This window comes from Trichosurus vulpecula, chromosome 3, assembly GCF_011100635.1.
Source record: "Trichosurus vulpecula isolate mTriVul1 chromosome 3, mTriVul1.pri, whole genome shotgun sequence".
Lineage (NCBI taxonomy): Eukaryota > Metazoa > Chordata > Mammalia > Diprotodontia > Phalangeridae > Trichosurus > Trichosurus vulpecula.
In genome coordinates, this window is record NC_050575.1 from 151,808,196 (window position 1) to 151,833,502 (window position 25,307).

Below are 25,307 nucleotides of genomic sequence, written 5' to 3' on the forward strand. Positions count from 1 at the left end.
AATCCTTTCCTGCTCTAAATCTATGGTCCTTTGATCTCTGCTAGTTGAAATCCCACATACCCATCATTTAAGGCCTTGCTCAAGTGCCACCTTCTCTAGGAAGCCTGACATTTCTTGATTTCCATAGTTGGAAATGATCTTTTCCCTCCTTTGACCTCTTATAGTACTTGGTACTTCTGGTATGAATTTTACATGCTCCATTTTGTATTATAATTATTTGTTATATGTCATAGTCCCCTTTACAGCTGTTTAACTTTGTAGTTAAAGAGTGTTGTAAATAATGCAAATTTTTTTTATTTTTAGTTTACCACACACGGTTCTACATAATTTTGAGTTCCAGATTTTCTCCCCTCCCTCCGCTCTCCCTCCCCAAGACGGCATGGAATCTCATGTAACTACCATGTATAACTTCGCATTGAATTAATTTATACACTAGTCAAGTTGTGGAGAAGAATTATGACCAATCATGAGAAAGAAGAAACAGAACCAAAAAAAAAAACCCAAAAACAAAAACAAAAACAAAAGAGAAGGAAAAAAGGGGGAAAAAAAGGCGAGCATGAAGGGTGCCTCAATCTGCATTCAAACTTCATAGTTCTTTCTCTGGATGTAGATGGCATTCTCCATCGTGAGTCCTTTGGAGTTGTCTTTGTACCTTGTGTCGCTGAGAAGAGTGAAGTCTGTCAGGGTTGGTCCTCACAGAATCCGTATATCTGTGGTTGTGTACAATGTTCTCCTGGCTCTGCTCCGCTCACTCAGCATTATGTTGTGTAGGTTTTTCCAGGTTGTTATGAAGTCTGTATCATCCCCATTTCTTATGGCACAATATTATTTCACTACCTTCATATACCACAGCTTGTTCAGCCATTCTCCAATTGATGGGCATCCCTTTGATTTCCAATTCTTGGCTACCACAAAAAGAGCCACTATAAATATTTTTGTACATATGGGTCCTTTTCCCGCTTGTGTGATTTCTTTGGGATACAACCCTAGAAGTGGTATTGCTGGGTCAAAAGGTATGAACATTTTTATAGCCCTTTGGGCATAGTTCCAAATTGCTCTCCAAAATGGCTGGATCAGCTCACAACTCCACCAGCAATGTAACAATGTTCCAATTTTCCCACATCCTCTCCAGCATTTATCATTTTCCTGTTTTGTTATTTTAGCCAATCTGACAGGAGAGATGTGGTATCTAAGAGTTGTTTTGATTTGCATTTCTCTAATCAGTAGTGATCCAGAGCATTTTTTCATATGCCTATAGATAGCTTTAATTTCTTCCTCTGAAAACTGCCTGTTCACATCCTTTGACCATTTCTCAATTGGGGAATGGCTTGTATTCCTATATATTTGGCTCAGTTCCCTGTATATTTTAGAAATGAGGCCTTTATCAGAGATACTAGTTGTAAATATTTTCTCCCAGTTTTCTGCTTCCCTCCTAATTTTTGTTGCATTGGCTTTTTTTGTACAAAAACCTTTCAATTTAACATAATCAAAATTATCCATTTTGCATTTTGTAATGCTCTCTATCTCTTGTTGGGTCATGAATTCTTTTCTTTTCCATAAATCTGATAAGTAAACTATTCCTTGCTCTCCCAAATTACTTATAGTATCAGCCTTTACTCCTAAATCATGAACCCATTTTGACTTTATTTTGGTATATGGTGTAAGATATTGGTCTATGCCCAGTTTCTGTCCTACCATTTTCCAATTTTCCCAACAGTTTTTGTGAAATAGTGAATTCTTAGCCCAGAAGGTGGCCTTTTTGGGTTTATCAGAGAGTAGATTGCTATAGTTGTTGACTTCTCCATCTTGTATTCCTACGCTATTCCACTGATCCTCACCCCTGTTTCTTAACCAGTACCAGGTAGTTTTGATGACTGCTGCTCTGTAGTACAGTTTAATATCTGGTATGGCTAGGCCACCTTCTCTAGCATTTCTTTTCATTAATACCCTAGATATTCTAGACCTCTTGTTTTAAAATGTACATTTCTCCCCATGCCTCCTACACTGTGGGCATTTTGTAAATGTTTAATTGAATAAAATTCAAGAAATCAACTCTCCAGGGTTATCCTTAGAGAGTATGCATTTAGCTTACGCACCTACATTTGATAGAGCTTCAGTCCTCTTATTTTACAAATGAAGAAACTGAGGGCAAGAAAGGAAGTGACTAATTCAGAGTCACGCTATAAGTGTCAGAGGCAGGCTTTGAACCCCAGTTATCTGACTCCAAATTCAGCACACTAGGAACTCCTTCCTCTCATCTGTTGAACTGTGTAGTGGCCTCTCATTTTCAGAATGGTGAGTCTAAGTTACTACACTTAGATTGCTCAGTGATGAATTCAGCAAACTCTTACTAATCACCTACTTTGCTTAATTTACTGTGTTAAACCCTGAGGAGATAAAGTGATTAATAAGGGTGGATCCATACCTTCAGTGAAATATAGTGAGACATCAAAAAAACCAATTACTTATGTTGAAGATTAAAACAGAAGAGGATTTTCTGGTTCTTATTGCTAGCCAGAAAATTAAATGAGAAGTATTCTGTTTAATTCTAACATCATTTTATATATTTATTTCATGCATGTGGGTCTTTCCATGGGCATCATTGTAGTTATTGTGCATATTGTTTTCTTGGCTCTACTTACCCCACTATGTATCAGTTCATGCAGATCTTTGCATGCTTTTCTCCATTCATCACACATATTATTTCTTACAGCGTATTCTGTTGCATTAATCGCAATTTGTTTAGCTGTTCTTCAGTTGATGGACATCTATTTTGTTTCCAATTCTTTGTTATCACAAAAAAATGGCACTGTAAATATTTTGGTATGCATAGGATATTTCTTTTTATCCATAGCTTCCTTGGGGCATAAGCCAAGTAATGGAGTCTCAGGCTCAAAAGTTATGGACGTCTTAGTCACTTTATTTGGATAATTCCACATTGTTTTACAAAATGGTTTTGTCATTTCATAGTGCCACTAACAATAGTATGTATCATTCTACAACCCCTCTGTTGCCATTTTTTTGTCATCTTTGCCAATTTGCAAGGTGTGAGATGAAACTGCTGGGTTCTTCTGATTTGGATTTCTCTTATCATTGGTGATTTGGGGTAGTATTCCATGTGGTGGTGAGTACCTTACAATTCTTCTTTTGAGAACTGTTTGCTCATATCCTTTGGTCACTATTAGGGAATAGCTTTTAATCTCATGTATTTGTTTATACCAAACCGTTGTAAGAGAAATTTGATATAGAGGTTTTTCCCCCACTTGACCAATTTCCCTTCTTATCCTAGATGCATTAATTTTGTCTGAGTGAAGCTTTTCAGTTTCATGTAATCAAAGTTATCTATTTTATCTTTTCTAATTGGCTCTACCTCTTGTTTGGTTAAGAATGTATCTCTTACCTATAGCTGTGGGAGGTATATCATTCTGTGTTTTATTGGATTAACACATTCACATTTAAAGTTATTAGTTATGTTTATATTTTCTTCCACTAGACTCTTATTTTTTTTCAAATTTTTATTTTTTTCCCTCTTCTCCTGTAAACACAGTATTATGTTCATTCAGTTATTTCTCATTTAAGTTACCACTTGGAGTTTTGCTTATTAGTTCAGCTTTTTTTTTCCTGCTTTTACCCAGTTATTTAATTCTTTCCTGTCTTTTTCCTTTCAGTTACTTAAGTAGATTATACTTTCCTCTTCTCTCTTTCAGCCAGTTCTATTCATTAGTTTTTAAAATTTCAATTTTTGCTCCCCTTTCCAGAGAGGATTTCTCTCACTCTCTTCATTATCTGCTCTCTCTTTCCCTCTACTTTAAATCCTCATTCTCTGCTTTATGACCCCTATAATTATCTAGTCTTTCTGTATTCTCTCTATTCCTCCTGCAATCAAAACTTCCAAAGTATCCATTCTGAACTTTCCCCTCTAGACAGTTTGTGTCACCACTTTGTAGAATTTGCCTTATAAATTACCCTTTTCCATTGTGCTACACTCTCAGAATAAGGCCAATTCTTGCAGATGATAGAGAAGACTTTGTCCAGTTGTAAGACATCTCCCCTTTCTCACCCTCATCCCCCTCCATGTCCCAGATTATACAGCTTGCCATTGATTTATACTCTCCCCCAGTTACTTTTTCTCCACTTGTCTCAACATCTCCTCCCTAGTTCTATGTCCTTCTAATCTCCTAGGTGCCATTTGCCCCCAAAGTCTAACAAGCCACCTCCCCACTGCCTCCTGCCCCTGGGGTAGGACAAGTGGTCTTTTCAAGTACCAGATCCCCCAGACACCACATCCAGCACAAAGTCTCCATCTCCCTGCTCAAAACACCTCTTTTTTACCCATCAGAGCACTCATCAGTCAGATTCCCTCTCACTGCCAAAGCAAGCACTCCTTCCTTCCTCCCTCCTCCTCACCTTCTCCACTATAGGCTCTTCTCTTATTGAGGCCAAAGGGATCATCTTCTCATTTCTAGCCCCCAATTTCACCTGTGTTCATCACTTACTCCTCTTGATCTCTCTGTTCCCCTCCCTCCTTAAATTCAGCCTGTCATTTTGTAGTATAATCCAACAAAAAACATTGATTCACCCGTGGTCAGGGTATTGCTGTGTTCTGACCATAATGCACCATACCTGTCTCTTCACTGTTACCTCCACTGGACTTCCACCTTCACCCCTCTCTCCTTGTGTACCTGTGGCTCCAAGAAGTTGTACCATGTATAGTGGTCACACCCTTATAAACTGTCTTGGCAGATGGCTAAACCAGGTTAAGGGTAACTGACAGGCCTCAAACCTGTGGGTGAGTTGGGGGGTGTCTACCCCAAGCATGTGAAGTCTTTCCCCAAAGGAATGGGTGAATGAGAACGGCTTGTTATGGTAGCCATGAAGGTGGCTGAAGCAAGTGCTGTGGAGTGCTTAGAGCTTGGTCAGACATGGAAGATACCAAGATCATCCATTGCATCCTGGCCTCACATAAATCCAATTCACATGCAAGTCAAGACATGATGTCATTGGTTCTCTTCAAAAACAAAGCAAGAACAACAACAGCATTTAGAAGGGAGTATCTTACTGGTCTCTCTGCTATCATTCTGTTGCTGTTGCTGTCCTCTGCTGCTGTATTTATTTACGCTCCTACATTTCTGTTGTCTGGGGTGTTTGAGAAGCAATCCATTTAGGTCCAGTTTTCTTTTAAAAAATGTTCTAAATGCCTCCTTTTTAAAAAAATATTTATTTATTTTCAGTTTTCAACATTCACTTCCATAAGTTTTAAATTTTCTTCCCCTCCCTCTTCCCTCCCTCTACAAGACAGCATGCAATCCGATATGGGCTCTACCCATACATTCCTATTAAACACATTTTACATTAGTCATGTTGCATAGAAGAATTATAACAAATGGGAGAAACCATGAGAAAGAAAACAAAACAAAAGAGAAAAGCGTCTGCTTCACTTTGCATTCTGACTGCATAGTTCTTTCTCTGAATGCCTCTCTATTATTGAGTGTCCATCTTTTTTATAATATATATATATACATATATGTATGTGTGTATATATATGTGTGTGCATGTGTGTGTGTGTGTGTATGTGTGTGTATATATATATATATATCTATATATAGATATAGATATAGATATATATATAGATATAGATATATGTTTAAGCTCAGATTGGCAGGGTAGGTCACCCTGGGCTATATCCTGAGCTCCATTGCTTTTGGAATACATTCCATTCCCTCCTGGATTTTCTGGTGGGTGCAGAATAGTTTTGTGTTTTTTGAATCTTCTTTCTTTGTAATTGAAGGTCTTTCTCTTACCTGCTTGTAGAAATTGTTGTTTCTGAATTGAATTTTTAAATTTAATTGCTATATGTCTGGGAATTTTCAGCCTCTGGTTTTGTTGTATTGTGTTGTGTTTTGTTTTGTTTTTAGAGGTAATCTATGAATCCTTTGAATGGGTATTTTATTTTCTATATTCAGAAGTTCTGGCAGTTTTCTTATATTATTTCCTGCATTATGGTGTTAAGGTTTTTTGTCCTGTCATATTCTTCTGGGATATCTGTAATCTTATTTTGTTTCTACATCTCCTGTCTTTGAGAACAGTGACTTTTGCTTGCATAGTTAACATTATTTAAAAAATATTGTTTTTTGTTTCTCTTCTGTTCTGCTCTTACCTTCTGTGTGTTTGTATTCCTAATCTATTGTTCTCTCTTTTGTTTCTTTGATGAGACTTGCCTTTGAAGATTTATTTTTCTACTCTGCCCATTATCTTTTCTGTATGGGCTCTGCATTCTGATCTCATAATTCTAATTTCTCTTTTAAACTGTTTGGAAATAGCATGTTGTAATTCCATGTTCTCCTCAAATTCTACAGGGTCCTCTGTTTCTTCAAAGGTTGGGTCATTTTCCCTTACTTTGATAGATGCCTTAACTGCTTTACTAGATCTGGAGGCCATATTTTTTTTCTCCTCTGAATGTTCCTCCATTAATTTTCATATATATCTATAGTAATTTATCCTCCCCCCCCATATTTTCTCCTATTGCCTGCTTTCTCATTTCCTCTTTTCTGATGGTGGTTTCCTTGGAGGTTAGATCTCAAAGTGTCTCAGCCTTCTATGCTGAGCAGTTCATGGTGCACTAGCCTAGGTCTGTGACTTTTGCAATGATAAAATGGCCTCAGCTGGATGCTGATCTCTTTTTTTTCAGGCGTAGTGGAGTATAGTACAGAGCATTCCCCTACCTTCCCCATCCTGCAACCTGTCCTGCTTTCCCTGTTCCTCAGTTCTCTGGCTTAGAACTGGCAGTTCAGAGCATTACCTAGGTAGTGCTTTGGGGTTGGTTTCTCTAGTTTGCATCTCTGAGGCTCTGGGAAGAGAGAGGTAGGTAGTATGGTGTTGTTGAGCTGTTTTAAGCCCAGACCTGTCCCCTGCCCCTCCTGCTCTGTTCTTGGCTCACCTGCAGAGATCTTTTGCAGCATTGACTGCAGGGGTTGTGGCACTGGAGTGCTCCTGCAGGGCTAGATATGAGGCCCCAGCAAGCTCTTGACTCTAGGGTGTTACATTGGCACTGGCATTGGCATTAGCCATCTGTCCTGGCCCCAGCTATCTTCTGCCCCTGGAGAAATCCTGTAGCCCTGGCTATCTATCTCATTCCAAGGAAACTTTTGTGACCTGGAGCCTGGATCTCCACTCCACTGCAGAGAGGGTGGGTGACCAGGGTGTGGGGTTGGGCTTTGCTGTGAGCCCCTCTGCTGGGGGCAGCCTCATTGTGGGTGGCATGGGAAGTGGGGGAGTGGTGCTGAGTGACCTTAGGGTGTTAGTTCATAGTTTGTTTTTGGTTTTGTTTTTAACCTTCTTTTGACTTTTGGGTGTCCTAATCATGGAGACAGCTGAAGTTGAGTTGCTTCATCTTCGGCACATAATTTCTATTTTGGAGAAGTTTAAGAGGTCAATGGGATCAGAGAAACTTTCTGGTCCTCCATCTTCTTGGTCACATGACCCAGGAAGTATTAGGCACTTGATAAAAGCTTGTTAACTCGACTTTTCTGACCCAGTTCTCGATGTGCTCGCTTCTCTTTTGTCTTGAGCCCGTTTTAGTTTTTAATATTTTATTTTTATGCATTGAACAGTTTCAAGAGAATCAGGAAATACTATAACTTTATGGAAAGTATGGTGAATTTGAATTATGGCAGGAGTTTGGTATAGGGGGACCTATGGTATTTGGATAGTAATTCAGAAAGCAACAGTATTAAGTTTGAGAATAAGTGATAGGTAAACCCTTTCAGTTCTTTCTCAGGCCATCCATCACCCCTATACTGGCTACCTTCTTTTCCCTTCCCTATGTTGATCCCTTGATGAGCCAGTCAACTTTACACTATACTTTATACTTGAATCTCTTGCCCTCTTATCCTGTTTCTCACCGTACCTTGCCAAATGCCAGCCTTGAATTACTCCCACCATCTATTTCTATTCAGTGGAGCTGGAGAAAAATCACGAAACCATGCTCACTGGGTCCACTACATATATGTTACATCATCTCCACTGGGTCCTCATAGCAGCAAGGCAGTCTTTTTACATATCCTGAATAGATTCACAATCCCACTCACCATAGTAACTATTCCAAACCTTTCCATCCTTCCACAAGCCTCTCCTGCCACTCCTTCTTCCACTCTTTCAGGTGAAGACCTTGCTGTATACTTTATCAAAAATATTGAGGCCATTCCTAGGGAGCCCTTTCATCTACCATCCTCATCTCCCATCCCTCAGATTCCTTCCTCCTGTCTCCTGCTTCACTCCTTTCTCACATGAAGAGTGGCTTTTCTCCTGCCCAAGACTAACTCCTCTATATGCACTTTCAATCCCATTCCATCTTATCTTTTCTGAAGACTTCTACCTCTTTATTCCCCCTTCTCACTAGTTTTCAGTCTCTCCTTTGTATTGGCCGTTTGCCTACTGCCCACAAATGTGTCTCTTCCATCCTTTAAAAAAAACTCACTTGAGCTGACTTCCCGCTAGATACTGTTTTATATTTCATGTCCCTTTAATGGCTAACCTTGAGAAAGCTATCTATAATGAGTGCCTTCATTTCCTCTGGTCTCACTCCCTTTAAGCCCTTGCTTCCAACCTCATCATTCAATGAAACTGCTCTATGTAGAATTTCCAATGATCCCTTAATTGCCAAATCTAATGGCCTTTTAAAATAATGTCCTTTTCTCAGTCCTCATCCTTCTTAACCTTTCTACAGGCTTTGACGCTGTTGATCATCCTCCTCTCCTGTCTACCCTGTCCTCTCTAGGTTTTTCTGTTACTGCTTTCTCCTTGTTCTTCTCCTACTTGTCTGACATGACTTCTTTTGCTGGATCTTTCTCTAGGTCACACCTTTGGGGAGTCCCCCAAAGGTCTCTCCTTGGCCTTCTCTCTTCCCTCTATACTGTCTCTCTTGGTGACCTGTCTCTTCAATTCCCACAGATTCAGAGATTGGATTTAATAATTTCTCTGCAGGAGATTTTCACATCTACTTAGACCTTCATTCTCACACCACCAGCTTCCTATTAGATATCTCAAACTGGACAGCTCATTGTCAATGTGACCAGAACAGAGTTCGTTATATTTCCCACAAAACACTCACCTTTCTTAAACTTTCCTGTAACTGTGGAAGGCACCGTAATCTTCCCATTCACCCAGGCTTGGTGTCATTCATCATCCTTAATGCTTACTCTTACTCCACATGTTCAGTCTTTTGCCAACTCTTGTTTCTACCTTCACAGCATCTTTCATATATGTCTCCTTCTGTCCATTTACACAGTCACTGCCTGGGTGCAAGACCTTGTCACCTCACACTTGGACTATTTCACTAGAGTTCTGGTTGGTCTCCCTGTCTCAAGTCTTTCCCCAGTCAATTCTCTACCAAATAGGTCTGACCACATTATAGTCCTACTCAATAAACTCTAGTGGCTCCATACTATCTCTAGGATTAAAAAATCCTCTATTTGGTTTTTGAAACCCTTAAGAACCTTTCTGTATTTCCATCCTTCTTTCTTTTTATTCCCCTTCATGGCTCTTTCTTACCTTTCTAGTCTTCCTACACTTTATTCCCCTTTGTACACTCTAGAATCCACCACCACTGGCTTTTTTGCTGTTAATTGCACTTGACCCCCAGTGAGGGCCCACAATGAAGAGAAAAGTGAAAAGATGCTAATATTTTTGTCCACTTAACTCACTTTAAATCCATAAAATCCTTATCTGAATTTTATATAAAAATTAGGGGTGAGGGGGTTCATTCTTAGGGGGATTTTTAGGAAGAGGGATGTTGGTAAAAATTATGAAGTGATAACTAAGTATTGCTATTGTCTGTGTGCCCAGTGCACCTCAGAGGGAAAGGCAAAGAATAGGTTAGTACGTGGGAACCAGTGGTGGAGAGATTGCATAGCAATGAATGAGAAGAGATGCTGAGAGGATGATGGGGCAGGGGCAAATCTGAGCAGATTGCCCACCTCTCTTCCAGAATGACCAGTTGTGATGTCTGAGTTTTGCCCTGGAGTATTGCCTTTAATCAGCATCTAGAACTTTCTGAGAATCTCTGTGGAGTGGGAGTGGGATGGGGGGATGGGAGGGAGTAGAAGCAGAGTTTGAGACATACTTGTTAGTTTTGGCATTAAAGCAGTGGTTCTCAAATATTTTGTTGCTCACACTACGTTCTTTTTTGTCTTGACAAATTGAGGTAGACTGCATCTTTAGCTGGCAACAAGGAAGGGTTCCAACCCAACCCTAAACCCATTTGCTGGCCCTATTTGCTCTTCTCTCACACTCCTCAACTTTTTTCTTTACTTTGCAGTACTTGCAGAGGAGTATGTGACTTAGGTAACCCTGGGATAGAGTGATCTTCTCAATTTCAGGCAGCAAAGTCCCTTCCTTCCTTCCTTCCTTCCTTCCTTCCTTCCTTCCTTCCTTCCTTCCTTCCTTCCTTCCTCCCTCCCTCTCTCTCCATCTCTCCCTTTTTCTTTCTTTTTTTCTCTTTCCCTTTTGCAGTCTACTGGAACTTATGGAGCCCTTCTTAGAATAATGTTTTTAAATGCATTAAAGTAAAACACATAGAGTTATAAAACAAATCAATTATATTAAAATATAGTTATCAAAATATTGTTTTAAAACTTAATGGACCCTAGACTTAGAACCCCTGTTTCGAGGCATAATGTTAAGAGGCTCTGCAGAGGTCCTCTTAGGGGTGCCTGCTTACTGTCCACTTCATCTCAGAAGGGCTGAGCTGGGTTGTAATTAGGAGTTTTTCTGGGGCCTTGAAATTTTTGTATCCTGCATATTTTCTAGGATAGTGTCATATAGTAGATACTTGGCATGTTTGTTCAGTGAAGGAATAAATGAATTGTTATCATCCCCTAGCAGAACAGCTTTTCTTAGAATGTTTTGGGTAGCAGTAGACTAACATTAACAGCTATTTGCCTTTAAAAACACAAACATATACAGCTGTAAGGAAATACACAAACTCTAAAAGAAAATATTGAATTCTTGGAACAAAAAACCAGACTCACCTAAATGATTTTAATGAATTCTAAATGTCTTCAGGGTTGCAAAGCAGCTCAGGATTTTTATTTTTTTAATAGATTGAAGTCTAAAACAATCCTTTTAGGGGTCATTATCTGTTACATCATTTCATAGATTATGTAATAATTTTTTTCAAGCCATACATCCCCATTTTATAGGTAAGGAAAGTGAGATAGAGAGTCCCCTCTTATTTGCCCTAGATTGTCTTTTGAGCCAGGTACTAAGCATTAAAACTAAAGTTTCTGACATCTGACTTTAAAATCTGTTCTGAGTCTGGAGTTAAGATTCTTTTTATGTTGATCTTTGCCGCCTCCTTTACCTGTTGGAGATGTGGTAGGATGTTGTCCTGGTGGATAGGGCCTTCTACCTCAACTCTAGCCAGGTGGTAGAGCTGAGGCTTTGATTTCTCTCTGGTTTTGTATGTGGAATTTGTGAGTAGCTTGATGTATTTGACATCTGTGTGACAGCTTCTTGTATATGAGAAGAGCAGTATGCTGCAAGGCCCAGCTGTGTGTATTTATCTGTACATCAAGCTGAGGAGCAGCAGTTAGCCAGATCTGACAATCAAATGTGAGCTCCTTCTACCTACACTCAAGAGTGCATTTTAATGTGGTGTGTGTTTGCCAAGGGGTTGGCATTTGACACAGACAAAGAAATTGTCAGGTTTTTCCCCCTTCTGTTTGCTAGCCTGTGTTTCAGATGTTTCCCCAAATAAATGCTTCATTGTTGAACAAAAGTGTACTTAAAAACCCTCATATTCTCTTTGTTTTTATTATGAATTTCGTGTTAAGAAAATAATGAACTTTTTCTTTAAGCAGTCATATAGTATGCTAATTAAATGGCCAGTTGACTTAATCAAAATTTGTCTTCCTCTTGATTTCACCAAGATTTCCATGCCCCTAAAGCAAATGAGAGACAGAAAGAGCAGAGTCCATTCCTAGTTTATAAATTCTAGCACTCTCCCTGACAGTTTAGTCAGTGAGTGAATTACAGTTAATGTTGATATACAGTAATAGTCTCAGTTATGCAGACTTGAGTTGGACGTGTTTCTGACCCTATTTCTATTGTAGTGCATTGTATAATTATCCTTATGATATTGACATTTCCCAGATCCAGCAGGCCGTTTCATATTTTGACTTCTACGTATTAGGAACTGTCATCTGCACTTTCAACTTACCCGTTCAAGTGAGCCCTCCAAGTTGCAATAATATGTACTTCTCTGATGAGCCAATTGTGAGTTAGCTGATAAGCTTTTGGGGGAATTGATTTAACTGAAGCATGAATTATGAACTGAGAATTGACCTCCACTGGCACTTGTTAACCTTTGTGAAAGGTTCACTGTTATTTAACCTCATTTTGGAGGATGGTGTGTAAATTCTCTTTTGACCCTTTCCTATGTGTGCTACCACATATACATATTTAACCTTATTGAAGGAGACCCATAAATATGTGTTAAGGCAGTGTTTATAGGGTGGGAAATATTTTAAGGAATGTAAACCTCTTGCCATTTGACGTATCCAAGTGTTCAGATGGATTATGTTTTTCCTTTTTTGGCCTTTATAAATCATCTTTGCATGCTTAGTTTGTGATAAGGACTGGGAACTAATTGTAGATTTCTAAGAAAATGCTGGTTTTCAAGACTTTGAAGGAAAAAAATTGATAATTACATAGCGAGTTCATTAGGGACAGTTTGCATAATGCTTGAAATGTGCATCTCTGTACATTCATTCATGTCTTTATGTATGCAGATGTCATGAACCAAAAACCAGCTAATTTTCAAAGCAGGAAAAAACCATTAACAGATTCCTGGACTGTGCTGCAGTTTGTACTTTTATTATCTAAGCTAATTGTTTATTTAACTAGGACTTGTATCAGCTCTTAGTCACTGAAGACTGTTTGCCACTTGAGTAAAATGTTTTCCTGTGGCAGAAGGCCTTAATTAGGCATAATTAGAATAGGCCTGTACACAAAAAACCACAATTTACTAATTGGTCCTTCTTGATGGAGAGAGGCTGTTTTATAGTTCTTTTAATTTCTTGTGTGTATTCTGGCTGATGTTCTTGCCATTTTGATTTAGGTAATAAGGGCAGTAGACTCCTGGCAGGAGAGCTGCTCACAAGGAACTTGTTTATGCATTTTTCAGGTGGTAGTGGTTTGGGGAAAGTAGAGGCTGCCCTCCTATGCTCGAATGCTCTTATAATAAATATTTTATTGCCATTTTACTTAGCTTTTCAACTAAAGACTTCCTGTGATGCCTCTTTGCTATGGAGGTGAATGGAGGTAGCATTAGATTTTTTTAAGTGTGCATCAGTGGAGTACAAGTTCCAGTACCTCTTGCCATGCTGCAAAGATATCACATCTGGGTCCAGTGGTAGACTGTGTGTCTATTATTCGAGGATCAGCCTAGAAAAAATTTGATGGTTGCGCATCAACAAAACATTATCCAAGGTCATGAAATTTTTAACCCTATATTTAGGTTTGCATGAGACCATTCACTGAAGCACAAGATGGTTGTGAATATCATCAATGAAAGAACACCCATGAAATAATAGATCACTTTGAAGTATTTGATCTATTGGGGGTATTTTCTCGGCTAAGAAGAACATTTCATTTTCCTCTTATATATATTTTTTCCTCCTGAATAATGTGTGTGTGTGTGTTTTTTTAAACAGAAGCAGAAGCTTCTTAAAGAACTTGGAAACAGATGGCTTCCTTATCTAACCCCCAATGATGCTGAGTTCCACCAGCTGGTAATGTATCTTAATCATATTTTGTGTGATTGTAGTTATGTGTTTAGACTGTGATTTCCTTGAGGGCAGAGACTGTTTTATTTTTTTTTTTGTCCTTGTAGTTCTAGCGCCTTGCACAGAAGTAGGAGCTTAATCAATACTTGTTCAATTGAATGGAATGTGATAAGAATAAAGACCTGGAGTCATGGAATGTCAAAGATTTAGGAAGAGGTCACAAGGAAGCTGATACCAAGAATGGTTGAGTGACTTTTCCAGAGAAGTTAAGTGAGAGTTAATGAGTGACAGATCTGGAGCTAGAACCTAGATCTCCAGACTCCTAGTCTAATGAGCTTTTTCTCTCTATCTTGTTGCACTGTGATTGTAGTAGGATCTCAAATGAATGTAGATAAAAGAGACAGGTGGTTGTGGGGGGAAGGGGATTCTGGGGTAAAACACCTTTCTCCACATTTTTTCTTCTACTGTCCTTGAATCTACGTTCCAGGAAATAGTTGTGGGTACAGTGGAATGAATCCTGAATTTGGAGCCTGAGAACCTTTGTTAAAGTCTTGCTTGTGTTATTTGGTATCCGTGTGACCTTAGGCAAGTGAACCTTCCAATCTATAAATGAGAGGTTTGGGTTATATAATAACCTCTAAGATCCTTGCCAGTTTTAAATCTTTTATCCTGTGATCCTTCCCTTATTTTTTCTTTCCCCCTTTCAATTCCCTTGTTCTTCCAAAATATGATTATTACTGTCATAAACTATCATAATTTATAACAAAAAAAAATCATTCTGCTGACCCAAAGCTGTGTATATTAGGTATGAGCACAGAGTTACAGAGATAATGCTTGAACATTCTTCCATCTGTGTAGAAAGCAACAAAGTATATTTCTTAAAGCTTTGGAGTGGTGATTTATGTTGTAATTGGGCAGATTATCTGTCTTTAGAATGAAAGCCACCTGAAGTTGGGGACCAAGATCTGCCTGTTTTTGATTCTGTTGTGTTATACTTAAGATGATTATCTTAATTAGATATTTAGGTGGATCCATGATCTATCTCATCAGGGTTGGTAGTCACTCCACTGGTTTGTATTACAATTCTTCCAAACCATTCATTCTTTAATTTATGCATTCATTCGTTCAACAAGCATTTTAAAAACATCTCTATACAAAGCATTATGCTAGGCACTGAAGGTACAAAGACAAACATTAAACAGTCTCACCCTCAAGGAGCTTATATTTAGCTGAGGGGGAATCTCACAGAGTTTCTTGCTTTGAGAGATCCTTGTCCAAGTATTTATATAAGTTCTCCATAGATGATCCACCCATCCCATTTGAGGCTCCTCTTTGGTTCTTGTACTAACAATAACCCTGTGAAGTTAGCTAGTATATCGCTACCCTAGTAAAGAAAATGCTAAAACATATATCCCCTTTCTGGTCCTATTATTGTTATGGTGTTTTAAGAAATGTGCAGAATGTTAAGTAGCTTTTGGATAAGACAAAGCATTTTTTTAGGGAGTAGGAAACTGGACGTATGTTTTCACTAATGTGGGGGACCCCTGAGTTTGGAAATTTTCGAGATAGCTAGGGGGCATGCTGGATAGGTTCATTGAGGAAATTTGGCCTTAGACACTAGCTGTAACACCTTGGACAATTCACTTAACCTCCTTGGACAATTCACTTTAACCTCTGTCTCAGTTTCCTCATCTATAAAATGGGAATAATAACAGAACCTACTTCCCGGAGTTCTTGTGAGGATCAAATGAGATAATTTTTATAAAAGACTTTGCACAGTACCTGGCGTATCGTATGTGCTTAAAAATGCATGGCACAAAGGATAGCGCACAGGGCCTGGAGTCAGGAAGACTTATCTTTATGAGTTCAAATCTGGCCTCAGACACTTAATAGCTGTGTGACCCTGGGCCGGTCGCCTCAGTTCCTCATCTGTTAAATGAACTGGAGAAGGAAATGGCAAACCACTACCGTCTCTTGGCCAAGACACACCTGAAAAATAACAGCCTAACAACAATGAATGTTTGTTAAAAAGAAACATCCATGCACATCAGTGAGTCATTTATAACTTAGAGTGATAGACAGTTACCTACTGGGGGCAATAAGAAAGCCTGTGGTTGCATAGCTACTATGTATCAGAGGAGAGCCTTGAACCTGGATTTTCTTGACTCCAGGACTGCCCCTCTATCCACTAAGTCATATTACCTCTCAAGACTAAACAGTTTATATACTCAAGAACTATAAATTAGCTGGCCATGTCAGATTAAAAGGGTTAGCCTTTAGTTTGGTCAGGAAGGTGTAGAACATTAAATGTTAAACAATGATTTGGAATGGTTACTGGCAGAATTTCAAAAAAATTTTAGTAGAATGTTTTGTAAATCCCATTAAAATTCTCCCAGGAAACATACAATCATGTAATTACTTTAATGGCTGTCGATGGACATAATCTACCTCTTAAGATCTATAGAAGATTCCATGAAAAGAATGCGGTTTATAAAATAGGTTCCAATGGCCACCGTGACCAAACCTTGTCAGCAATTCAGTCATGGGGTGGTACATTAGACTCTTCAGAGTATTTTATTTTGTTTCATTTTTTTTTGTTAGATTTCAACTTTTATACCAGGGGCTCTCAACCTGGGGTCCACACTAGATTTTAGGGGGTCTCTGATCTTGGATGGAATATTAATTACATCCTTATTTTCATTAACCTCTAGCTGAAGTTTAGTCAATTATGAATTAAAAAACAAAAACAAAACAGCATTGTTCTGATGAGTCCATAGGTTTTGCCAGACAGACAAAAAAGGCCATGATACAAACAAAATAAAGGTTAAGAACCCATGCTTTTACATAAATGTTTGCATTCTTCTTATGTCTTCTTCATAGTATATGATGCTTTTTGGAGAATTCTGCCTGTAGGAAAATCTGAGTGGACAAAATGATAAATACTTAAAGCAGACTGAGTGAAAAGAGTTCCTCAGCATAATAGTTCAGAGTAGAGTAAAATAAAATAAAAATCTTGGACTGACTTCAGGACCCAGATATAAGGTACAGGGGAAAAGGGAATAAGATATAATGTACCCCTGTTGCTGGTGGGGAACAGTCCCCTATTGAAAGATGCTCTGATTTCAGGGGCATGCTTTCATAGACTGGCTCCAGTGGAGTTTTGCTGGCAGTGTTTTGCATTTTATACTTTATGGCAATTTGCACCATATTAGTCATAACATTTTCGACACCATTTTAGCTGTAAAATGGTTGCAACTTGGCAACCATCCCAAGACTAATGTTCTAAACACTTTCCCTGGCTCAGCCTACAGCTGCATGAAGCTGAGACGTCTCCCAAATGAAATGAACTTCTGAAGTCATTGTTTTAACCTATCCCCATTGTGATGTGATTTGCTTTGCCTTAAGATCATACAAAAGGAATTGCAAAGAAATTTGGAAATCTGGCACAGGGCTTGAAGATATAATGAAAGTGATTTCCCATGGGACAATGAAAAGGAAACAAATACCATTCTAGTTATTTCTAAGGTAAAGGAAACAAAAGTATTCACATTGTCTGAGATACATAGTTGCTTTTCCTCGATCCAAAGGAAGATCGTAGAGGTCCTGACTAGTTTGTTATATTTTTCCTTCTTCCTTTTTGTAGGCAGCTATTTAAGATCTGCAGCTAGCTTCTGTCTAGTTTTAGGAAGGTGGAATGACAAGTGGTAAGATGGAGCTTCTTCCTGGTTTGTGTTTTCTCTGGTTCTTCACAAAGGGCCCATGGATCTCTCCTGAAGAAGCCTTGAGCTTGGGGTCTGACATTGATCCTGGAGCAATTAGTGGCATCCCTGATCCCTCCTGACCCATTGTTAAAGGGTGCCTGAATTTTCATTTTTTGTGGCTGGTTGCTGAAGTGGCGTTCCTCTGGCCAAGATCCAAGACTTGGGTTTGAACTTGGTGTTTATTTATGTCATTAAAAAGCATTTTTACTTTACTTTTAAGGGAATTGATTTACGCCTGGTGAGGTTTTGTCCAGAAGCTTTACACATTATATAATGTGCACTTAAAGAGATTAGATATTAGTACAGCTTGATATCATGGTTTTTTGTGGGTTTTGGAATGATAAAAGGGAAACCTTGATAGGTGTTTTGTTTGCATTTTTATTTCATTTTTTCCAGTGGGTTGACTAGTTCATAAGATGGTGGGTTGATGACCTTTAGTATTTAACTCTCTATGTACTACTTTGAAGATATGAAGACAGAAATGAATCAATAGTTGCCTTTTAAAAATAACAGATTTTACAATTTTCTTTTGCTTTTAAATCATCTAGATTTTCCCCTGTATACTCTCCTCTTCCCTCTCAGAGAGCTATCCATTATAGCAAAGAATTTTTCTTTTGAAGAAAGATGAAGAAAGTCAGTAAAATTAACCAACAATTCTATTGTATACAGGTTGTAGAGTCTATTAAGACAAGTAAAGTGTAAGAAGACTGGAAAGGTTGGATGGGGACAGGTTATAAAAAGTTTTTAGTGCTAAATAGCAGACTTTATACTTGATCCTAGAAGTAATAGAAATCTGGAGTTTACTGAGTAGGAAGAATGACGTAATCAAACATGTGCTCTAGGAAAATTACTTTGGGTGACTGAAGGAAAGAAATATTGGAAGGGAAAGAGACTTTAGGCAGGAATACCAAGGCTGTTGGAGTAGTTCAGTTGAGGTGAAAAGAAAGGGACTTATATGAGAGATGTTGTGAAGATGATGGGTTAGATAGGTGGGGTGAAGGAGAGTGAGGTGTTAAGGATCACACTGTGGTTGTAAACCTAGATGACAGGGAGGATGGTGGTATCCTCAACAATAAAAATAAAGTTTAGAAGAAGTTTAGAAGATAGACAGATTGGGGTGGGGGGCTAGGTGGGAAGGAAAATGAGTTTTATTTTGTACACGTATTTGAGATGCCTTTGAGAAATCTAGTTTGAAATAGAGAGTTGGTGATGCATGACTCGTACTCGGGAAAGAGAACAGAGTGGTATATCTGGGTATCATCTGTGCAGAGATTAAAAATTGAATCAGTGAGAGCTGATGAACTCATCATGTGAGATAGTATTGAGAGTGAAGAGAAAAGGACCCAGGAAAGAGCCTTGGAGGACACCTCTGGTTCGTGGGTTTGACATAGATGAAGGCTCAGCAAAAGAGACTAAAAATGGTCAGACAGTAGGAGGAGAACCAAGAGATAACAGCCATGAAAGCTTGGAAAGGAGAGAGTATAGGAGGAGATGATTAACAGTGTCAGGTACTAAAGAGACATCAAGAAGCATGAGATTAAGAAAAGATCACAAGATCTGGCAGTGAAGAGATCATTGGTACCTTGGGAGAGGTCAGGATAGTTTTGTAAAGGCACAGAGAGAAGATGGAATGTCCTCTTTGAGAAACAGTAGACCAGTGTGGCTGGAATGTACAGAGATGAGAAGAGTAATACAAAATGATTCTGATAAGGTAGATTGGAGCCAGATTCGTAATGGCTTTAGATTGTAGGCTGAAGAGCTCATATTTTTTCTTAGATATAACGTGGAGCTACTAGAGATTTTTGAGCAAGGAAGTGACTTGGTGGGGTCTAGGCCTCAGTAAGATAATACTGGCAGCTTTGTAGAGGATGACTCAAACAGTTGAAAGACTAGGAATGTAAGGGAGCCAATTAGCAGGCCACTTCTTTGTATCTGTCAGCCCCTAGCCCTGCACCTTGCGCACAAACGCTTCATAAATATTCATTGAGCGAATAAACTGATTAGAGTTTGTGATGTTTACCTGTTTTAAAGGCAGTTGTTTTTTAAAGATCAGATTTAAAGCTGTGGTGTGCTGGCAGCCCTGGCATGCACTTGTTACATTTCTGTATTGGATGATTGATGGACAAGATGTGTACTTAGCAGTTCTGAGAGGGCAAATTCCATGATGTTTGTGTCTTTTGCATGGTGCCAAGCAGGGTGTGGGTTTTCATTTAACAATGAAGATGACTTTAAATATGATCTATATAAGGATATTTCCAGCTTTTAATACCCACGCTTTTGGTTCAGAGATTTCAGCATTTCTAAGGTAGGCATTTGAGAATTTTCCTGAATTTGATTAATATCTAACATTGCTTAGAATTCACAAGGAAGAAAAAGTAGAGAGGACTTCTGGTGAAGATGCTGAAAGGGATAGCTAAGCCTAAACATCCCGAGAAAGTCCCTAGCAAAGATTTAAGAGGGTTCCAGATAAAGTCATGATCAATAAAAACCAAAGACAAATGACAGTAAGCTCCACCATCCAGTTCAGCACTGTATGAGGAGGTTTATAAAAGACTGTTGGCCCTCTGAGCTGGTGTGTTCCTGGGAAGCCTGGAAAACAGTATAGTTTCCCCTAAATGAGATCTGAAGCCAGCATGATTTCAACTTTCACCTGTAGAAGGCTCATCAGGAAACAACACCAGCCTCTGTTAGATCACTGTGGGTAGAGGCAGGATCAGGCAGTATGAACATGCTTTAAGGTCCACCATGAAGTCCAAAACCTCCTTCCAGAACCACAGAAGGAATCAAAGCCAGTCCTTGGTAAGACTACCTAGAGAGGGAGGTAGTATAGTAACCATGCTGCCTGTGCTGTGGGAACACACTAAGAGGCCTAGAATCTTTATGTATGACTATTTCAGTTATTTGCAAGATACGCCAGGGGATCAAGGAGGTAGAGACAAAGCAAAGGAGGCTTAAAGTCATTGAGTTCTGATATCCAGGCAGGGCATGTAAGTGCTGTAGTTATAGACAAAGACAATTAGTTAGTGATTGTATAAGGAGGAGACAGATCAGGCAAAGGTGAATTTGCACTGGGCCTTGAGATGGAGGCAAATGCCCAGGATTGAGGTAAAGAGCAGGGTGGAGACTTAACCTTGAATCCAACTTCCTGTCCCAGAACAAGATTATTGAATATGGTGAGCTGGGGGTCCAGGAACCAGTCATTCCATCAGAATTACATCAGGGCAGATACAGCATTATTCAGATTGTATAAGGAACAGCATCATATAAAGCTTGCCCACCCAATATAAGACCATGAGAGCCTGGTGCTAGCAAAAGTCACAATCGAGAAACTGAGGTTGCAGATATGAATGAACAGCCAAAATTTTGAAGAGCCATCCAGGTGACTCAGTTGATTAGAGTTCTAGTCCTAGAGACAAGAAGACATGAATTCAAAATAGCCTCAGACACTCACTAGATGTGTGACACAGGACAAGTCCCTTAAATCTGCCTCACTTTCCTAATTGGGATGAAGGATGGGTATAATAATAAGTGGAAACAATAATTTCACTTATCTCCCAGGGTTGTTGTGAAGATAAAATGAGATCATATTTGTGAAGCTCTTTGTAAAAATTAAAGCATTTAAGTATCTTTATATAAATCAATAATACGTGCTGTTACTGTTGTTGAATACAATTGAATACTATAGGTTAACCATTAAGAGGTGCCAAAGAAGTAAATTCGGAAGAGATTAACTTCAAATAATAAGTACAAGTAGATACTTAGAAAACAAGAATTACTGGAACACAAGGATTCTAAGAATAAGTGGATGAAGTAAAGCTAGAGATAAAAAAAAAGATATTAGAGCCTCTGAGGGGGAAAATTATAAATAGAATAAATAGCTAAGATCCAAAGGTGGGAAAAAATGACTTAAGAAGTGAAAAATAGAATGGAGCCCCCAGAACTAAGTGGTTCATTGAGACAACAAGAAATATTAGAACAAAGTTAAAAGTGTTAAATATTAGAAATATTAGAAGAGGTGAAGTATCTGCTACCAAAAATAACTTATCTGGAAAAAGTAGGATAAAAGTAACTTTAAAATCCGCAGACTCCTTGAAAACTATGCCCAAACAAAAAATCTATAATACCATATTTTACATAATTGTGAAAGAAAACTACCAACACCTATTAGACTAGAGGAGAAATTGGTAATAAAAAGAATCCATCAGTCACCTAAAAGAAGCTCCAAATTGTTCAGAGAAAGAAGCCCAAACTATCAATAGCCGTATGAAAAGTGCTGTAAATCACTAATAATTAGGGAAATACAAATTAAAACAACTCTCAGATACCCCCTCATTTCCATCAGATTGGTAAAGTGGACCAAAAAAGGAAACCTACAAATGCTGAAGGGACTGTGGGAAAACAGGTACATTAATGCACTGTTGGTAGAACTATGAACTGGTTCAGCCATTCTGGAAGGCAATTTTAAACTGTACCCCAAAATCTGTCAAAACTATGTATATGCTTAGATACCACTATTAGGTCTGTATTTTAAAGAGATCAAAGGAAGATGAAAAGGACACATGTGTACAAAAAGTGTTTATAGCAGCTCTTTTTGTGGTGGCAAATAATTAGAAACTGGGGGGGGGGTTGCGCTAACCATCATTTGGGGAATGACAAATAACTTAATGTATGTGAATCTGATAGAATATTATTGTGAAATGATGGGGATGGTTTCAGAGAAACCTGGGAAGACTTGCATGAACTGATGCATAGTAAAGTGAGCAGAGTGAGGAGAACAATTAATAACAATAACAACAGTATTGTAAAGACAAACAACTTTGAAAGACATAGGAACTCTGATCAACACAATGACCAGCCATAGTTTCAGATGACTCAAGAGGAAACATGCCACCCACTTCCAGATTGAGAGGTGATAAGATTCAGAGTGAAGATACATACACACACATCACAATGGCTATAGATCTATAGCTATATCTACAGATCTTTTTATATCTATCTTTGGACGTGGCTATACGGGAAATTTTTTTTTGCATTATTATACATGTATGTAATGGCTTTTGTTTTGCTTTCTCAGTGGTAGAGGAGGAAGTAGTAGGAGAAAAAGAATTCATATCTCAAAATAAAATTGAAAAAAAGAGGAACCCAGAATTGAAAATATCCTGAAATGTCTTAACCAAATTCCAGTGCTTCCAAAATCAAAGAAAATATGCTGCAAGCAGCCAGGAAGAAAGAGGTCAATTCAATCAATAGACAGTCAGTATCATACAAGACTATGTTGCAGTTATTATGGAGGAGAACAAATCTTGGAATAATATGCTCCAAAAGACAAAAGACTTACAATCAAGGATAGCTTATCCTGCAAAACTGAATATAAACCTACAGAAAAACAAGTAAACTTCTATTTCAATAGAGGGCTTTCAAGCATTCCTGATTGGAAAAAAAAAAACACTAAAGCTGAGTATATTTTTTGAAATATAATGCAGGAGACAAGATAAATCTAGGAAGATAAATAAATTTGAGCAATTGTAAGGAATAAAAAGATAATGAAGTACTTATTCTAGTGAATTCTAAAAACCATGCAAGGAACAATTAGGTCTATTATTACATTGTTTGCAAAAATAGAGTAAGAATTTATCCTATTAGACTCCTTCTACAAGATAAATACGATCCTAATACTTTAATCAGGGTGAGATAATGCAGGAAAATAAAATTATGAACCAATATCTCTAATGAACATTGATACAAAAATATTAAAATATTAGGAAAGAGTGTGGCATTATATATGATGGTATATTGGATTTATACCAGAAATGCAGGGCAGGTTATTATTAGGAAAAATATAAACATAATAGATCATATTAATAATAAAAATCATAAAAATACATATTAATAGATAAAAGTTTTGACAAAATACAACATAAAAAGGTTATTTTTAATGTGGTAAACAATATCTACCTAAAACCAAGAACTAGCATTATATATATATAGATTTATAATGTTCAGATCAAGATAGGTTATTGTTGGTATTATCCATATCACATTAAAGAGTTCATGTTTTGTGGAAGGTGAATGGAATTACAAAGGGCTCCTTGAAACCATGCCTTATAAAGATTCACTGAAGAGCTGGAGATACTTAGCCTATAGACTGGAAGATTTCAGAATGGGCATGTCCTGACATATCTGGAGGGTCACGTAAAACATGGTAGCACTTTCTCTATAGCTCCGGAGGGCAGAACTAGGACTAATGAATGAAAGTTAGAGAGGATGAGTTTGTTGCAGCATAAGGAGGATCTTTCTGATAATCATATCTGTCCTTAAATGAAATGGGCTACCTCATGAAATAATAATATAACCTCATTACATCACATTACATAATATACATATTAAAGAGTAGCAAAACAAAGTGCTGTGAGAGTTACAAGAATGGGCTGGTTACTAACTGGGTTGATCAGTGAAGGCTTGATGGAGGAAAGGGCATTTGAATTGGGTTTGAAAAGGAATTCTATACATGAAGAATCATAGAATAATAGATGTAGAATTGGAAGGAACCTTTGAGGCTCTCAGTTACAATCTCCTTATTATACCAATGAGTATATTGAGGTGCAGAGAGATTAAGTTACTTGCCCAAGGACACATTGCTAATAAGTTTTAGAGCCAGAGTTTGAACCCAGATCCTCTGTCTCCAAATCTAGGACACTGTCAAGAGTACCATGCTGCCTCTAAGATGGAAGACATCCCAGAGGACAGCCTTCACAAAAGCATAGAGGAAGAAGAGTGTAGCAGGTGTCTAGGGACCACAGAGTACATACATCAGTTTGCCTGAAGACTAGGCTGAGTGGAGTGGAGTAATGTAAAATAAGGTTAGAAAGGTCATAATAATAGCTCACATTTCTATAGCATTGTTTTTCAAAATACTTTACAACCAACAACTGTGAGGTAAGTAATTCAAGTATTATTGTTCCCTTTTATAGTTAAGAAAAGTAAGGCTTTAAGAAATTCTATGACTTGCCTATGATCACATAGCAAGGAAGTATCTGAATTGGAATTCAATCAAACCTCTCTGAGACCAGCGTTCTCTTCACAATGCCACAGTGATAGGTGTTGGGGCCATATTGTGAAATGCCTTAGAGTTTGAACTTTACTTACAGTATAAAAAGACTGAAGAGCTTCCAGTTGAGGACTGACATGATCAGATAAATGTATGAGAAAGGGTTTTCTAGCAGTAGCATGAAGAATGGATTGGCATGTGGAGATTGTGGAATCAGGAGGACCTCTTAGGTTGCTGTAGCTGTCATCCAGGTGGGTGGTAATGATGACCTGTGTCTGAGTGGAAGTTGTGGAAATTGAGAGGAGATGGTGAATACATAACATGTTGCAGGGGTATAATTGAAAGGACTTAGTAACTAGTTGAACATGAGAGGTTCAGGAGGGAGAATAGTCAAATACGACCCCAAGCACATGGCTGATAACCGTTTTTCAAAGATGTTGTAGAGAAGATTCTTTTTTTTTTTTTTCCATTAGGCAGATGGACTAGATAACCTTTAAATTTCCTTTGAATTCTGTGATTCTCTGGTTGATCTGAAGCTATATAGCTGCTTAGGTGTAGGCCTAGAACTCCTTTTCTCTTCTAGGCTGCTTGTTGCCCAGTATCCAAATTGAGCCTTTTGGAAGATAAGAGAATGGGAATAGGCATAAGGAAAGAACCTTAGAAGTCAAAGTACTGAGGGACTCTGTTAATAGTCAGAATTGTTAATCAGCTGGG

The 25,307-nt window shown here is 38.3% G+C and overlaps 1 protein-coding gene across 1 annotated transcript in view; it reads left to right on the forward strand.

Moving 5' to 3' along the window:
* Positions 1 to 25,307, forward strand: part of FTO (FTO alpha-ketoglutarate dependent dioxygenase) — a 432,232-nt gene that overhangs the window by 110,402 nt on the left and 296,523 nt on the right. The window contains exon 2 of the mRNA XM_036751285.1: positions 13,713 to 13,790. Coding sequence (XP_036607180.1) covers positions 13,713 to 13,790 — 78 coding nt within the window. The remainder of the gene's footprint in view (positions 1 to 13,712; positions 13,791 to 25,307) is intronic.